This window comes from Lynx canadensis, chromosome B1, assembly GCF_007474595.2.
Source record: "Lynx canadensis isolate LIC74 chromosome B1, mLynCan4.pri.v2, whole genome shotgun sequence".
Lineage (NCBI taxonomy): Eukaryota > Metazoa > Chordata > Mammalia > Carnivora > Felidae > Lynx > Lynx canadensis.
This window is the reverse complement of record NC_044306.2, coordinates 150,526,335-150,544,888: the sequence shown is the minus strand read 5'-3', so window position 1 is coordinate 150,544,888 and position 18,554 is coordinate 150,526,335. Positions and strand designations below refer to the sequence as shown.

The 18,554-nt window shown below is 37.6% G+C and overlaps 2 protein-coding genes across 2 annotated transcripts in view; both read right to left on the bottom strand.

Moving 5' to 3' along the window:
- Positions 1-6,807, bottom strand: part of LOC115513065 (transmembrane protease serine 11D-like) — a 77,566-nt gene extending 70,759 nt beyond the window's left edge. Inside the window, exons 1-2 of the mRNA XM_030314501.1 lie at positions 6,724-6,807; positions 127-252 (exon numbers count right to left, since the gene is read on the bottom strand). Coding sequence (XP_030170361.1) covers positions 127-252; positions 6,724-6,807 — 210 coding nt within the window. The remainder of the gene's footprint in view (positions 1-126; positions 253-6,723) is intronic.
- A 5,337-nt stretch (positions 6,808-12,144) lies between these two features.
- The window catches only part of TMPRSS11A (transmembrane serine protease 11A), a 60,116-nt gene continuing 53,706 nt past the window's right edge, over positions 12,145-18,554 (bottom strand). The window contains exons 10-11 of the mRNA XM_030314500.1: positions 14,300-14,442; positions 12,145-12,306 (exon numbers count right to left, since the gene is read on the bottom strand). Coding sequence (XP_030170360.1) covers positions 12,145-12,306; positions 14,300-14,442 — 305 coding nt within the window. The remainder of the gene's footprint in view (positions 12,307-14,299; positions 14,443-18,554) is intronic.

The following is an 18,554-nucleotide window of genomic DNA, read 5'->3' as shown; positions in this document are numbered from 1 at the left end:
AAGTTTCTGTCTTTTGCATTTTTTTAAAGCTTGTTATGTTTCCTGCACCTGAGAGTACTGCTATATTAAAAAAAGGTCATACACTGTCCAGGGTCTGGCACTTCAGGAAGTGTTTCTGGTACGTACTGTATGCACTCTGATGTTGCATTCTGGGTGCTCTTTGACACTGGTCAGTCCTGTGCAGAGCTCCTCCTTGCTTGCAGTGGGGACTGTTTGGATCTTTAGGTGTACTTTGGTTTGTTGCAATAATTCCTGGAAAAAAGGGCAGAGGGGAGCCTGATTCCAAGAAAAGAGAAAAAGAAAGGGAACAAAAAAACCCCAGAGAATCAAAAAACTGTAATGTTGATTCCAAAGAAAAAATGAAGAAGAAAAAGAAAAAGGAAGTAGAAGAAAATAATAATAATAAAAAAATCCTGATCCAAAAAGAGAAAGGGAAATAAAAAAACAAAACAAACAAGAAACTATGAGCCTGATTCCAAAAGAAAAAGAAAATAAAGAAAAAAGTAAAAAAAAAAAAAAAAAAAAAAAAAGTAAGTCTGAATCTATTTCCACCAGAACTGTAAGTAACACTTTGAAGCACTTGATTTTCAGTATACTTGGTCCATGTGGGATGCTGGCGGTGCTGCCCTCCTGGAAGAGGGCCTGCTGCATTGGCTCAGGGTCAGTCTCCTCCCAATAATTAACCATTTGCCAGGCACAGGGGTTAGGGTTTGGTATAAGCAGGTCCTGCTTCTACTGGGGGCTGCTGTACTGCTCTCTGAAGTCACACTGTGTTGGTGTTGGGGGGAAATGGCACCACCCCAATTTCTCAACCCCCGGACTGGGGATCTCACACTTCACACTGTTTAGGCGGCCCTCACAGAATAGCTCAGTCAGTCAGCTTGCCCTGGGCCACAACTTTCCTGTGTTTATTCTTTGGCCTGTGGCTGGGATTCAGAGCTCAAGTCTTAAAGGACCGGGCACCACACAGATCCTACCCCTCTCCTCCAGAATAGAGCCTCTCCATGCTATGTCTGAAATTCTTCGTTCCTGAAAAAAAGTCTCAGGCATGCACAGTGTGTGGAATCTATGATGTAGCACTGCTAAAAGCAGCAAAGGTTGTATTCCCTCTGGGAGCACCTCTGTCCCCTGCTGATGAAAGACCACCTACAGGGTCTGCTGTACTTGGGGAGGCAGTATACTCCAAAAGTACTCCAGGAAGGGGAATGTTCTTTCCCTATATGCCCTGGAGATTCCTACACCACCCTATGCACTATGGGGCCAGCTCCCTTCTGCTCAGGAGCAGGTGCCACAGCTCCACTCTGGAGAAAGGTGCACACTTCCAAAACCTCAGAGTTTGAGCTCCAAATGCTATTTGCCAAAAACAAACAAACAAAAAACAAAAACAAAACAAAAACAAAACACCCAAGAAACAAAAAACAAAAAACTGCGACATTCAGGTTGCAAGTACTTCTTGCTCCCCAGTCCATGGTCCAGAGAGGTTTTCCTCTCGTGCAAATTTGATGCTGCACTTTCTCAACCCCCCTCTTTCTCTCCCTTTCATCTCTCCATGGAAAGTGTTCCTTCCCCTCCATGGCATTGCCATTTTTCTCTCCCTTAATTCACTTCTCACTTTGCATCTGCCATGCTCTCTCCCTCCAGCTGTGGAGATCCTTCCGCCACTCCACAGATCAATTTCCTGGGTGTTCCAAGTGATCTGACTTCAGTACAGCTGTGTTTGAGGGACAAGGAAAGCCCAGGGTCCCCTTATTTCTCTGCCATCTTCACTCCTCCAGCTCCTATTTCTTTTTCTAGATGTTTAGTGCTAAATTCAAGGTAATGTACTGATTTTTCCTCTAGGTTAATTGAGATATAATTGACACATAATATTATGAAAGTTTAATGTGTATAATGTGATATTGAGAAATGTCCTTCATGTCAATTACCGTTTTGTTGTTGTTGTTATGAGAACATTAAAGCTCTACTTTCATAGAAACTTTGAAGTATATAATCCAGTATTATTATTATTTTTTCAATGTTTATTTATTTTTGGGACAGAGAGAGACAGAGCATGAATGGGGGAGGGGCAAAGAGAGAGGGAGACACAGAATCGGAAACAGGCTCCAGGCTCTGAGCCATCAGCCCAGAGCCTGACGCGGGGCTCGAACTCCCGGACCGCAAGATCGTGACCTGGCTGAAGTCGGACGCTTAACCGACTGCGCCACCCAGGCGCCCCAGTATAATCCAGTATTATTAAGTATTGTTACCATGCTGCACTTTAGATCCTGGAACTTATTCATCTTCTAACTGAAAGTTTGTACTCTTTAACCACCATCTTGCCATTAAGCCCCTGACAACCTGACATACACAGTAGTGACTACAGTTAATAATACTGTATTGTATACTTGAAATATATTGTATACTTGAAATATCTGTGATGACAGCAGAGAGCCTGATGCGGAGCTTGAACTCACGAACCACGAATCAGATTGTGACTGGAGCTGAAGTCAGACACTCAATTGACAGCCATGCGGGTGCCCCATGGATGTGTTAACTTAATGTGCTAATAATATCACAATGTATGTGTATTATCAAGTCATCATGTTCTATACTTTAAATATATACAACTTCATTCGTCAGTTATATCTTAAACCTGGAAAAAAATATTAACATCATCTAAAACAACCTCTCAGAAACATCCAAAATAATGTTTGACCACATATGTGGGAACTGTGGCCCAGTCAAGATGACACATAAAAGTAACCATCATGAAGTTCAAATAATAGACCCATTGTCACTCTGCTGGAGGGTTGTGGAGCTGGGATTCAAATACAGTTCCATTGAACTTCATATTGTTTACCTCTGTGTTATACTATCCACGATTCAGCAAATGTGTGATTTGGTGATGTAATCTTTTACAAATATTTTAAATGTTTATTTATTTATTTTTGAGAGACAGAGAACACACGAGCACATGAGCAGAGGAGGGGGGAGCAGCAGAGAGAGAGGGAGACAGAGTATCCAAACAGGCTTTACACTGTCAGTGCAGAGCCTGATGCACGAACTGTGAGATTATGACCGGAGCTGAAGTCCGAGGCTTAACCAACTGAGCCACCCAGATGCCCCTACAACTGTTTTAAGAGTATTTGAACCTTTATTCAATAGTCCAGTTGATTCGAATGAGCACCAATGGGCAGGTTTTGTATTGGTGTTTCACTCTTTCACCAAACTATGAAATATATGACTGTAGAGAGGTACTTAAACAGAGCTTGAGGTCATTTGTAACCATGAAAGTACAATATAACACCCTTCTGACACAAAGATAACAATTCTCAATTACTGTCAGAAGAAGATGTACTCAAGTTCTTCTTTTTTGTTTTTGTTTTCAGTGATACTGATGCAATTCCACTGATTCATCCTTATTTGTTTTCCAAGGCTTTTAGCCATTTAATACCATGATTAATACTTTTAATACTATGATAGTTGTCTAGGATTAGGAATAGTCTATAGTTATGGAACAGGGAGAAGCTATCCAGCTCACTTTGGAATCTAGTCTGTATTTTTGTGTCTGTGTATTTTTTGTCCTATGTCTAATCTGTTGATCTGATCTTTTTAGAGATATCTAAAAAGGATTTTGGATTAAATAGGAGATGGCATAATCAGAGTATGTTGTTAAGTTCTTTTTAAAAATGGCCCAGTGAAAGGCAGTATGAGGGAAAGACTGTGTCTAGAATGGTTTTCATGAAAAGCTAGGAGTAATGTTTGTGCTTTTGCACCAAAGGCAATATTCATTGCATCAGACACAGTGGGAGAAAGGAGACAGAGCTGTTCTAGGCTGTGGGCATGACTCCTATCCTAGAAGGGGCTCCTCAATGCCTGTCTAGACTCCTGGGAAAGCATGAGGGGCTTTGAGAGTTGGAGGCTCAGCCAGAGGCTTGTGCTGGACCACCATCATGCATATATGATGAAGCCAGACTGTTACCACTTTGAGTATAGTTTCAAGAAGAGCACTGAGAGGAACTGCAAATGATCTCTTCATCTAGACATAATCCCAGCAAGATAAATGACACAACAGTTTTGTATGTGAGAATCGTTTAGGTTAGTAACAAACATGTAAGTTTCCCCAGTGATTCATTTCATACTTTAATGTCTTAGTTACTTAAACAAAGTAAAACAAATCTTCATGTTGGAGGAGGTTAGTTTGGAACCCCAGGGTAGCTGTGTAGTTTATAGATAGTCATATAGATAATGACAGAAATTCCTCCAATCTCTTATACACTAACCCTACCTTTAATCACTGAAACTGAAACTGCCTTTTCTCAGGGATCTCCATTCATATCCAATTCTCCAGGGAAACATTCCCACAAAGATCAAATACCTTGAAGAAATATTGTTTCCTCAACATTAAGCATGGTTTTAAGATTTATAAATATTCCTTTGATGGGAACCAGTGTCATGGAGCCATGTGCCTGGACTTCCACGTCTTGTACTATCATAGTTACTGCCTCCGTTTTCTTTGAATGTGTTACGTTCGCTGAAGTAAACAGAGGATTTTGAGAATTTTGAAGTCCTCTAGCTGTCAGTTTCCAGCTAAAGCAGATGATCTCTCAAAGGAAAGCAGGAGAATTCCTGTGGATAAGAGTGTAACTGAATGCCAGAGCCTTCTGAGATGGCCCTGGGAGGCCCAGAGTGCAGATGTAGTCCACTTTATGAGGGCTGCATAACTCGGTCAGGGAGGTGCTCAACCTAGTGCCTTTTCTGTACCACGATATTACCCTAGTTGATGATTATAGCCCATGCAAAATATTCAACAGGTTATGCAGGGATTTTCAGTGACACTGCATACCACATAACATCATCTAGTATGTCTAAACCTGTAACACCTATTTTAAGACTGAGGACAGATTAGGGTGATCTGAGGAATGGTTGTTTGTTTCTTTGTCTCGTTCCTGAAACCTGCATTTTATCTTTGATTTTCCCAGCCAACAGTAGTAACACTGCCCTGGAGGTCTCCAATACCCTCATGAGGTTGTCGGTCCCTGTGCGGGGCCTCACTCCACACTGTTACCATCAGTTTCTGTGGAATTTTAGAGTACATGATATTCAGTTATTCATTGAAGAAAAATACCTTTAGTTTTTGTTCTCTGCTTAATTCTACTGACAAAAAGAGTTTAAGCTTGATCGTTAGAAGAATATGTTTTATATTTTCTGCCAACAACACAATTTACCTCCAGAAGAATTCCCTTATACTAACTACGTTGCGAGTTAAAACTCAGTATGCCTCTATACTATTCAACCCCATCTCAAGGGCCTCTGAGGCTCCAATGGCTTTTTTAAAAAAATGATTTTACATGTAGAGAAATTTTAGGTTTACAGCTAAATTGAGCAGAAAATACAGAATTCCCATACATCCATTGCCCCTGACACGCAGAGCCACCCCCACTCTTATCAACCAGAGTAGTACATCTGTTACAACCAGCGGGCCAACTATAAAACATCATTATCACTCAAAGCCCAGAGTTTACATTTGGATTCACTCTCAACATTGACATGCTGAGGGTTTTGACAAACATTATAGTATCATACAGAATAGTTTTACTACCCTAAAAATCCTCTATACTCTACCTGTTCATCCATCCCTCCCTTTAATCCCTGGAAACTGCTGGTATTTTTACTGTTTCCATAGTTTTACCTTTTCAGAATGGTCATATACTTGGAAATATATGGTAGTCAGCTTTCTCAGATTGTCTCCTTTCACTTAGTAATATGCATTGAAGTTTCCTCCATGTCTTTACATGGCTTGATAGCTCATTTCTTTATATCATTGAGTAATATTTCATGATCTGGATGTACCACAGTTATTTACCCATTCACCTACTGAAGGATGCCTTGATTGCTTACAAATTTTGGCGATTATGAATAAAGTTGCCATAAACATCCACGTGCATGTTTTTGCATTGACATAAGTTTTCAATTTGCTTGTGTAAAAATACCAAGGAGCACCATTACTAGATCATGTGATAAAAATGTGTTTAGTTTTGTAGAAAACTGCCAAACTTTCTTCCAAAGTGGTTGTACCATTCTTCATTCCTCTGGCAGTTTTTTAGCAGTTGGGAAGTGTACATACAAAAGTGGCACCAGTATTGTCTCTGGGGTATCAAGATCAGGTGCCAACAGTATGTCAACTGTGTGACATCGTTAAGAATGCTGAATTTCCAACCATATGGAAGACTACTATGTAGAATATACTCTCTTGACTGTTGTTACTGGCCAGTGCCAGGGTCTAGAGGTTTGATGGGCCCTTTTGAGGTGATAGTAACTATTAATATTAATCTCCTAACTTTCAGCTTTAATTTTCCCATTCGTCCCCATCACTCCCTTCTTCCTCAGCTCTCCCCTATGCCAATTAATTAAGACCGCATTCTAGCTTATATCTACATATCCCAATTATATTAACCTGAAGCCGAAAACGTAAGTATATGAAGAGGTTGCCAGCTAACTCCTATTTTTGTCTACTGAGAAGTGTATAGGCTGAAGATGCTACTGTAGTAACCCACCTCCCACCTTAGAAATGTAGCAAGCAATTTGCGTCTTTCAATGAGTAAAATTGAAATGATACCTTTAACTCCTCTACCATTAGTTTTACAAATAACAATACTGTTACTCTATTAAAATCTGCCTCATTTTGCCTTTAGTTCTTCTAAGAATTAGGTTCTGAATTTTCAAACTTTCCTTTGAACTTACTCTTTCAGACTTCTCTTGTTTCCATTTAAGTGACTTTGTATCTAGATTGCCCTCTCCACTGGCTTTAATCGTCAGGTTAAACATCTTGTAAGATGGTTTTGACACAGCTTTCTCTCTAAAGTTGTACCTCAGCAATTCTGACTTTAGCTCAGAATACCACAGTTACAGACAAGTGATTTTTCAGTTACTGAGTCTAAAATGTGGTATTTTTCTTCCAGCTTGGATATTCCTGGCATATACTTATATAGCAAAGGTCTTAACACTCTCGCTGCGTGGAGTTTCTCAGTCCTTCATTAACGTATGAGCCCCAGAATCATTTCCATTAAGCATATTTTTGGATTTCAGTGTTGCATTTTGGGTTTTCCTTCCTGTATTTAATTTAGTGACTACTGGTGTGGAGGAGTCTTCTGAACTTGGAAAACAACAAAAACAGTTTTAAAAAATTAATCAATTAAATCTTGATTGCTAATGGACATGAAAAGGGCAATCTTATATGGATAATTAAAATCAATAAACCAAATATCATTTTTTAAAATTCAAATTCCTTTATTTCTGTGAACTTTAAAAAAGTATATAGTATGTATGTTTTAGTTTTATCTCTGTTCTTTCCTATTAGGCAGATTCAACAGAGAAGGACCTCAATCAGAAGAATATAATCATGGATATCTAACAGGGCCATGGGAAGTACCCAGATTTGTGAGGCCCATGGCAGAAAGAGGAAGAAAGGACAGTCCCTGGTAGGTAAAATAAAAATGATGAAAGAGAATGGGAGATTTTTAGCCTCATTTCCAAATATTCCTATGGGTTTGGGATGTACTCATTTAAGGGAATATAGAGAACAGGTTTTGATTTAGAGGGCTTCCTGAAAGGCCACAATTATGCATGCTTTATTGTATTTTGATTACTTCTGGTGTAGGCAGGGAGGGGGGAGCCTTTAGGAACATTCAGGAATATAAAAGCAGGACCAGCGCAGGTTGGAAGGCCGTGTACAGGAAAGTGACATGGGGGAAGCAGTTAACAACTGAGAATTGAGGTCTCTTACCTTCATAGAAATCATAATTTGCCTCTGTTAATTTATTCTTTCGCTAAACATAATATATACTGAAAAATGTCCTAAATACTGTGAGTGATACAAAAATGAATGATCAGTCTTTAGTCTTATGGAACTACTAGCACTATACTTTAGCGATAATACATGTATATTAAAAGTGCAATGCAGAGTAAAGTATGAGAAATGCTTTAGAGGGGGAACAAAAAAACTCCAAAAGCTTTTGAATGGAGAGTAATTTTATCTGGAATAATAAAAGTATTCTTGGTAGAGGTGATATTTGGGTTAGACCTTCTAGAGCGAAGAGAACATGGCATGACCAGAGAGGAGAATGTATTCAGGATATAAAGTGTAACATTCAGAGTTATGGACACTGAACACAAGCAAAACAAAAAGTCTGTTGGTTGTTAGCAGATTGTAAAAGGTGATATGGTTTAGACTCTGTCAGGGAAAGAGAAAATCAGTGATGATTTGAGTGAGTGGGAATAATGTTACTGAATAGCATCATAACTGAGCTGCAATTTGCTAAATGGACAGATTAGGGAGAAACTGAAGGTGGGAAGAGCAGTGGGGGTAGGTGAGATAATAATAATATGATGTTAATAATTGTGGATTATTATTCTAGAAAGTGCTATAGGCCCTGCAGGTCATGGCCTGCTAGGTTTTAAAATTAACTTACTTTGTGGGGTAAATATTAAAAAATTTGAAATAGAGGGGCACCTGGGTTGCTCAGTCAGACAAGTCCGACTCTTGATTTTGGTTCAGGTCATGATCTCACAGTTTCATGTCTTCAAGCCCCACGCTGGGCTCTGCACTGGCAGTGTGGAGACTGTTTGGGATTCTCTGTCTCCTCTCTCTCTACCCCTCCCCCATTTGTGCTGTCTCTGTCTCTCTCAAAATAAATAAACTTTAAACTAAAGTAAAATACAATGTTGGGCACTTGGGTGGCTCAGTTGGTTGAGCATCCGACTTTGGCTCAGGTCATGATCTCACAGTTAGTGAATTTGAACCCCATATGGGGCTTGCTGCTGTCAGCCTGTCAGGGTAGAGCCTGCTTCAGATCCTCTGTCCCCCTCTCTCTGCCTCTTCCCCACTTGAGCTCTCTCAAAAATAAACAAATATTTTAAAAAATAAAATAAATGTTAAATGTTCATACCCTTTAAAAAATTGAAATAGAGTAGAAAATATTGGATTTTATTGCACTAAGGCAACTACTATTTTATGAAACTTCTGTGTCAATTTTTAATATATATGTATTTATTTATGTATTTATGGAGCTATGATGTGAAATATATTTTCTACTGTGGATTGTGGTCAAGATAGAGAGACTATACAAGAGGCTGTATTTATAAAAGTCTGTCTTTATGGTAATGGTTAATGGGGCTCCACAAATATAGTCTAGGCAGGGGTATGAGAGAAATCCTTCAAGCACATTGTGTATAGGGAGCTCAGTCTGTATTTGAAATAGCCACTGACATATTCTTCTATTTCTTTTAGAAACATGATAGTGAATGTTCAGTTTGATCAGGAGACCATAATTTTTGAATACTCAATGTCATAATTTTGAGGTATCTCTTAGTTTCTAACGTGACCAAATGCCTTCAGAACAGCAGTTCTCAACAGGGAACACTTTGCTCCTTTGGGGACATTTGTCAACATGTGGAGACATTTTTGGTTATCACAATTTGGGAGGAAGGAGTGTGTTGTAGGCATCTAGTTGACAGAGGCCAGGGGAGCTGCTAAATATTCCGTGCACAGGACAGCCCCTCACAGTAAAGAATGAACTGGGCCAAAACGTCAAAAGTGCCAAGGTTGAGAAATTCTGCTTCAGAATCACTCAAACTAGTTATTTAAAAGAAATGCAATTTGTAAGAGCAGTTGAAAGATTCATGCTAAGATTTGGCCTAACACAGATTCAGTGATATTATTTGTAGAATGCTCTGATCATTATTTATTATTAAATTTAAAATGATATAACATTTGCTTATTTGTAAGCCAGAATGATATGCTGCCCAAAACAGTTTAGCAATACAAAGTTTGTAACTCTAATTTCATTTCTTGAATCTTAACATCGAAAGTCAGAATTATATACTACTACCATAATATTGACTAACGTATAAGCCTATGTATGTTTTTACATATGAAGAAGCAACTTTATCTTGAAGTGAGTTCAGAGAATTGGCAGTCAGCTGCCCAAGTGAATCATATCATTTAAAACTTTTACATTTAGGTCTATGACCCATCTTGAGTTAATTTTGTGAAAGGTGTAAGGTCTGCATCAAGATTCATTTTTGGTTTGTGGATGTCTTGTTGTTCCAGTACCATTTGTTGAAAAGACTGTTCTTTCTCCACTGAACTGCCTTTGCTCTTTTGTCGAAGATCAATTGGTGTTACATATATATGACTCTACTTCTGGGCTCTCTATTCTGTTGAATTGATTTATCTATTCTTTTACCAAAAACCTGCACACAATGTTTATAGCAGCTTAGTCATAATTGCCAAAACTTGAAAGCAACAGAGATGTCCTTCGATAGGTGAATGGATAAACAAATTGTGTGGTACATCCATACAATGGTATATCATTCAGCAATAATGAGCTATCAAGCCACAAAAAGACACATAGGAACATAAATGCATAACAATAAGTGAAAAATAAGAGTTCTAATTTAAAATAGATTCAATAGAAGTCACTGAAATTCTTATAGATCTGATTATTCCAATAAATATATGTGATCATAAAGAGACTTTGTAAGGAAAAGGGCATGTGAAATTGGTACCTCAGTTCTAGGCCCACTGGGCGTACAAACTACCTACAGGTTTACCACGTCATTGACATTTCCTGTCTTCAGTTATCTGAACCATAGGTGTGCTGGCCTGAATGACTCACAGTCTTCTTCAACCTTTAAAATTCTGTGAGTCTAGTTTATGGATTTGTGGGTGTGTGTGTGTGTGTGTGTGTGTGTGTGTGTGTGAATAAATTGTTAGTCTCTTTTAGATTATTGTAGGATTAGTTTCATGCCTTATCAATAGCCCATGGGGAGACATTATTATAAAGTAACTCAATTTTTCCATGGTTTGGCTTATATTTGGACTTATATTTGACTTATAGTTATAGAATATAAATTATATTTATATGAATAAATGACAGTCTCTGCCCACAAACCTGATATTCCGCTGACCTTGTCAGGGAGTCAGTTTCCACAAAGCCTTCATTTAATTGTACCATGGAATACCCAAGCCTGACTCTCCTAATGTCTTCATGAGACACTAAGGGGCTTTCTTCAGATTACTTTGTTTATGTGTTCTGTGCAGTAGGTCCTTGAAATTTACATTTCATTTTTTTTTTTTAACTAGTGTTTCATGGTTGCAATAGTTAGGCTACCGCCACAAGCCCTAGGAGATAATTGGCTGCATCAATTCAAAGATATAAATGTTTCTTTCTATGTAGAAAGACAAACTCATTGATTCTTCAACATATTAGGGAATTCTCGTTTTTCTAGGCATTTAACCTTACAATAATGTAAAGAACTACCTCCTAGAGGTTCAAACATGTAAATGCATCTATGAAACGTCAAATTTTTGTGCCCTTGTTTTGGAATGACTCATGAAGTTACCATCACCTTTCCCCCAGGTTTTGTAACAAAGATACATTTGTGACTAGCTAATTATTATGTGCACTCATTTATTAATCAGGCTTTCTTTGGATATATCTAAGGGTGGGGATAGTTCTCTTTTTTTCTGTGTGTGTGTGTGTGTGGGTGTGGGTGGGTGTGTGTTAAAAAAATCACCAAAAATAGGGAGGTTTCATAGTAAAAATGGTTAGAAGATCTCTGGCCTGATTTATCACCATATATTGTTTCCTAGATATAACTTTTTTTCGAGGATCCTTCTAAAGGGTTTATAAGTAGAAAATGTATTAAATAAAAAATCTCTTTGGAAAACTTGGAATAATAAAGAAACAGAAAAAAGTATTTGTGAGCTCAGGAGAAATGATTAGAAATTATATAACATTTCCCTGAATTCTTTAAGAGATTAAAAGGTTTCTCACGTAAGGAGACACCCTTGACAAAGATGTTCCAAAAATCCAGATTATTTTCAAGAATTTTCATTACACCTCTTTTATATTCCAATTTGCATGATGTAAAGAGTTGAGTATCTCTGCTGTATTCTTCCAGCCAGGATAAATTGACCCACTACTTTACAAATTTATAAGAATTTAAATCCCTTATAAATTGACTATGGGTTGATTAAAGTGATTTTAAAATAAATCATGTCATTTAATTTCACTTCATTGTACTGTATTCACTAAACATTTAAATTCTCATACATGTATAGGTTGCTTAAAGCTGTCAATATTTAACTTTTATAGAGAATTAGAGGCCTGTTTTTGAAGTGATCCAATTTCGGTAATAAGCCACTTCTGTGTAGACTCCAGGTTTGTTCTTTTGACCACAGTTATCTCCCCAGCTCACGATTCCAATGAGATACCAGGTGTCTTTAAAATCCTTTATAACTAAGGGTCCCCCAGAATCACCCTGAAAATAAAAGAGAGAAATAAAATTACCTCAATATAGAACTTATTACTTAAAATATTCTGATGAAGCACATATTTTATTATAGACAGCATATTTATTGATAACCAATTACAGAACAATTAATTGAAACATGGATTTCAAAAGTTATAAAAGCTTAAAAGTTCAGTTTCCACATTTTAATTTTCTCAGATTTATAGACATATAATTGACAAATATAATTGTATATAGTTAAAATGTACAATGTGATATTTAGCATACATATATATATATATATAATTTGTGAAATGATTACCACAATCAGTTTTATTAACACATCTATCATTTCACATAGTTACTGTGTGTGTGTGTGTGTGTGTGTGTGTGTGTGTGTGTGTGTAGAATGCCTAGGGTCTACTGGCAAATTTCAAATACACAACACAGGGGCGCCTGGGTGGCGCAGTCGGTTAAGCGTCCGACTTCAGCCAGGTCACGATCTCGCGGTCCGTGAGTTCGAGCCCCGCATCGGGCTCTGGGCTGATGGCTCAGAGCCTGGAGCCTGTTTCCGATTCTGTGTCTCCCTCTCTCTCTGCCCCTCCCCCGTTCATGCTCTGTCTCTCTCTGTCCCAAAAATAAATAAACGTTGAAAAAAAAAATTAAAAAAAAATACACAACACAGAAAGTCTAGTTGGTGTTGGTTTTCTCCTGGCTCGAAGCAGGGTTCTTGGATCTCTGTTTTATCAGAGAGACTAATCCCCTCATCACGCACCTCAGTTATAATTGCTGTATTCATGTCTTGGACCCTGTCCTTGAGTCTTTTCTCAATAACTTTCCCAGTTTTTCTGTGTCTAGAGCTTTGTTTTACTACTCACTTGCGCAGTCATGGAGCAGGAATTTTATCTCTGCTTCCCAATCTAGTGAAATCTCCTTATGACCACCTCCTTCCTGAGGCATATCACGAATCTGACCACTTGCCTAGATTCTCATATCCTGTCTGCTCCTGGACTCCTGTCACCACCTTCCCCTTCTCCATCATGGCTTGGACCTCTCTGTGCATTCTCTGAATTCTAGCTGCCTCTCTCCTCTTTCTCAGTAACTGAGGCTGGATATGTACCCGATTCTGCTCTTGCCCAGCCTATATGCTACAAAACTCCCTGTTCCTTTTCTGACAGAGGTTTACATGTGTAATTTATGGGACTCAGGGCAGAGCTTTCTGCCACCTGACATCAAAACAACTTCCATTATTTCATCATGTGCAATCATCTCCTTGAAGTTTTCAAGAATCTCATGTTATAAAGCAAGTACCTACAGGAAGAAACATACTTTATACCTTCATCAGAAAACGTACATCCAGGATAGCTATTAGACAGCAGAGGAAGGCACTGGAAAGGGCACCAGGCCTAATGCACCTTCTCACTCAGTGTTAACTGCCTCTCGCCCCCTCATTCTCCTTATGCTGAGAGCCAACAGATTACTTAGAATTCCCTCAAATATGAATTATAATTTCATACCTTCATTATTTTTGCTATGCTCTTTCTATGTATAGAAAAATAATAGTATTTTCTTGTTGTATAACTGCTATGTGCCATTTATGCTTCAGGCCTCATTTAAGTGTGATTTCTCTGATATTTGCTGTAAAATTGTTCCCTTCACACTAAAGATATTTGCTCTCCATTATATCATTTAAAACATCTCATCATAGCTCATTGTTCATGATGATTTCCTTTCTAGATGAGACCGCTTTAAGAAAAGGGACTTTGCTGTATGAACCTTTGGACTTCTGGTATTAAGAAAATTTAATTTGGTTAGTTAGTTTGTTTGATAGCTTTAAAGAAACTCTGCTTATATAATTTTGCTTAATAAAACATCCAAAAATGTTTGTGTTGTGAAATATGCATTTAGAAATTACTGAACTGACAAAATATCTATATTGGTACAAACATAAAGAACATTGAATATTTCTTGAAAGAGATAAAAAATATTTTGAGTTAATGATATCAAAATAATTTCTACCTACCCTGCAGGCATCATAAATTCCTTCCAGATATCCAGCACAAAACATTCCAAATTTTATATCATGGCCATATATGTGTGGTTGTTTGCACACATCATCACTTATGATTTTCAGTCTGGCTTCTCGAAGATTATTTTGGGATTCCCCTTAAGGGAAAACAAAGTAATTTTAGTGTTTACAATCAACGTCCTTAGCTAGAAAGAAGTGAGTGGACTTTTTTCCTAATCGAACCTATTTCATATTAAAACTGTCAATACAAAATGAAGTTAATATAAGCAGTTTCTAGAGAATAAATCTGTTTTTAAAATCTGGCACATTTAAATGATAATTATTGCCCTTATCATATTTTTGTAAATACCTATACTTGTAAGAAAAACATTTTGTGTCTTTTTCTGGAAAACCTTTGTACATTTACTTTATTTTTATTATTTTATTTCATCTTTTTTTACTGTTTATTTATTATTGAGAGTCAGAGAGAGACAGAGCATGAGCAGAGAGGGGCAGAGACAGAGGGAGACACGGAATCCAAAGCAGGCTCCAGGCTTTGAGCTGTCAGCACAGAGCCGGATGAGGGGCTTGAACTCACAAACTGCAGGATCATGACCTGAGCTGAAGTCGGACGCCTAATTGACTGAGCCACCCAGGCGCCCCTATTTTATTTTATCTTAATTCTAGTATAGTTAACACAGTGTTATGTTAGTTTTAGGTGCACAATTTAGTGATTCACCTCTTCCATGCATCACCCGGTGCTCATCACAACAAGTGCATTTCTTAATCCCCATTGTCTATTTTATCTATCCCCTCTCCCACCTCTCTCTGGTAACCATCAGTTAAGAGTCTGTTTCTTGGTCTGTTTCTTTCTTTTTTTCCTTTGCTCCTTTGTTTGTGTGTGTCTTACTTAAATCCCACATATGAGTGAAATCATATGGTGTTCGTCTTTCTCTGACAGAATTATTTGGCTTAGCATCGTACTTTTTCTTTAAACCAATCCATTTCTATATATATATATATATATATATATATATATATATATATATAGGTAGGAAAGCACTCATTTTTAAAAATACAGTTTGTATTTGTGGATTCCAGATTGTTTCTAGAAACTTGTCAGGTTTAGATAGCTTCCTCCCTTGGCTTGATAAAATAACTAAAATACTGTGTATGTTTATTTTATCCTTTACATTTTATGAAGAACTTTTACATATATAATGACATTTAAAGTCAATGATTTAATTTCTAATGTATTACAAGTTTGGGACTCCAGAGTATAAACTAGATCCTGAGTTGTAGAAACCAATGTTATGACAGGAAGATAACTGCGTCTGGTGGAAACAAAGAATATCACAAGCATTTGGGGATTCTTTATATCAAACCACATACTGGTCAGGAAACTGACATGTGGTAGACAGAATCTACAATGATTTCCAAGATTCCTATGTGATCTCCTCCCCTGCTTCGGCCTCCAAGTGTGGATGGGATCTGTGAATATAATGGATGTCATTCTCATGATTAGGTTATGTTACATGGCACAGGTAAGGGAATTCTCCGGATGTAATCAGTTTGACATTGAGTTCATCAAAAGGGAGATTATCCAAGGTGGGCCTGACCTAATGAGGTGAACCTCATTTTCAAAAGGGTTTAGGCCTTCCCTGAGTTCAGAGACTTTTTCCTAATGGTTTTGAAGAAGCAAGCTGCTATGAGTTCTATAGCTGCAAGAAACTGTATTCCATAGCAACCAGTGACCTTGAAAGAGAACCCAGAGCTGCAGATGGAGACCACAACTCCAGTGGACTCCTTGCTTGCTGTTTTGTGATACCTTGAAAAGAGGACCTAGCTAAGCTGGGTCTGAAATTCTGACCCATGGAAACTGTGAAATAATAAATGCTTGCTGTTTGAAGCTGTTAAATTTGTGGTAATTTGTTACACAGCAGTGGGAAACTAATAGACATACCAATTTTAGTAGAATACCAGTTCAGGATTTATTTCTGGAGAGGTGATTACTGAAGTGTTTAAAAAGTGCTTAAGTTATTCTGTTCTTTGAATCAATTGGTGTTTTGTCTTTTTTTTTTTTTTTTCCTACAGCATTGTCAGTTAAAAAAATTCACATCCAGTGTCAGGAATGGTAAAGTGAAATTGACAATCTACATATTGTACCTGACAATATAAATTTATAACTTTTTCAGAAAACTGGTTGGCAAAATTTATAAAAAATACAGCACATAAATTCCAGGCATCCCTGAACTATTTCTCAACTATTGTGGGAATGCTTAATGATGTTTCTCACAAAGTATTGTTTTTTAAAAGAGTCAGCCTTTTATTTCACTAATTTTCTCTATTTTTTCTTAATTTTGACTTTATTCATTTATACCTATTATTATTTCCTTCCTTTTGCTTGTTTTAGGCTTATTTTGCTCTTTATTTCTGATTTAAGTAAGAACTTAGATTATTGATTTGAGAATTTTCTTCTTTTCTAATGTCTTCAGTTGCTATATATTTCCCTCTCTGCATTGTTTTAGCTACATCCTGTGCATATTGATGTTGTTTTCTTTTTCATTTTCAGTCTTTTGTATACTTAAAATTTTCTTTAAGACTTCCTCTTTAACCTATGTATTATTTAGAAGGGTATTGTTTAATTTCTAAGCCGTTAGAGATTTTTCTGTTCTCTTTCTGCTAATGGTTTCTAGTTTGCTTTTATTATGATCAGACAGATACTGTGTATGATTTCAGTTCTTTAAAGTTGTTGAAGATTGTATTATGGAGCTAGATATGATCTACTTTTGGTCAGTATTGGTGAATATTTTATGGATGGTTGAAAAAATTGGGTTCAGCTTTGGGTTCTATACATGCCATTTAGATTCCATTGCTACTCAAAAAGTATTACAGCAGGTATATTTCTGTCAACCTCAAACTCCAGGCCAGAACTGATTCTTCCCACCAAACCAAAGGGAAAATGAAGTGCCCCTCCCATCATCATGAAGCAGGGAGTGCAAATTCTATATTATAAGAAAACCCATCAGAGAGAGTGCAGACATAGAGGTGTTATGCTTACAGCTCTACTCAGCTGCCCTGGGATTAGTAAGATTATGAATAATTTCTGTGATTGGTAATATGGCTGTAAAGAAAGCCATACATATCTCAGCTTGTATAATAGTAATGAAACCATATGAGACACCTGGAAAAAATCTAGAGACCATCAAGACTATTCTTGGGTACATTAGTGAAAGATATTCCTAGTTCCTTAGTGGAGACTAAGAATTAATGGTTTATTCTTTAGGGTTTTTATGTATAAAGGAATTGTACAGAGCTCTGTGAATGGATTTTGTCATTCCCAGAAAGGCTTTTCTTTATCTTCTTATGCCCAGAGTTAAGGAAACTCCCTTGCTGTTGTTATATGTAAGTACCTAGACCAGATTTTACAATCCAGAGTGTATCTGACTATGCCAAAAAAGCATTCAAAAACAAAATCATTTTTACTTATTAGAAGTGTAAGGTAGTATATCAAGTTATATCAGTTTAGAGAGAGCCACGGAAGCTTTGTTATCAGAGACGATCTCTAAATTAGCCTCTGTAATTCTGAAGCAGATTTGGCTGTAATTGGACATTGTACCTGAGAAACAGAAAAACTTGTGAAGTGACCCAGGAAAGTGAAAATGAGTAGTGGAGCAAACCAAGGGGATGAATAGATTAAAAGGGTAGAGGGGGGCTCACAGAGATGAGGCATAAAGGGAGGGAGCGTTGGAGGGAAAGTGGGCATGAAGATGACAACACATCTGATGCACACCTGGCATTGCATAGACAACAGCACATAGAAATAGACTCTAGTGTTGCTGAGGGAACATTCACTTCTTTTATGTCTTCCTTGAAGCCTACCCCTTTGGAGCTGCCTCTCCCTATTCTATGTGAGTCTGACCAGGCTGTCTATCACACACCTTCCTTTCTTGGTATAGGCACAGGAGTGAGTACCTGAGTTAGTGAGTCAACCCAAGTGCCCTGGACACAAATGGGGCCAAAGGAAACCTTTTCAGGGATTAATGTAGATTCTGGCAAAGAGCAGGACGTGTTCTTCCCTCCGCATCTATTAAGGGAACATGATGTAAACCTTGATGTTGTTGGCCACCTTTGACACTATATGGAGCTAGAATCCCTCCATATGAAGGCAATCTAGGGGAAAACAGAGCCAGAAATGGGAAGATTCAGAGATTCAGCATCTAATGACATACAAACTCCTGAATCCAGCTATGTCTAAAACAAGACTCAT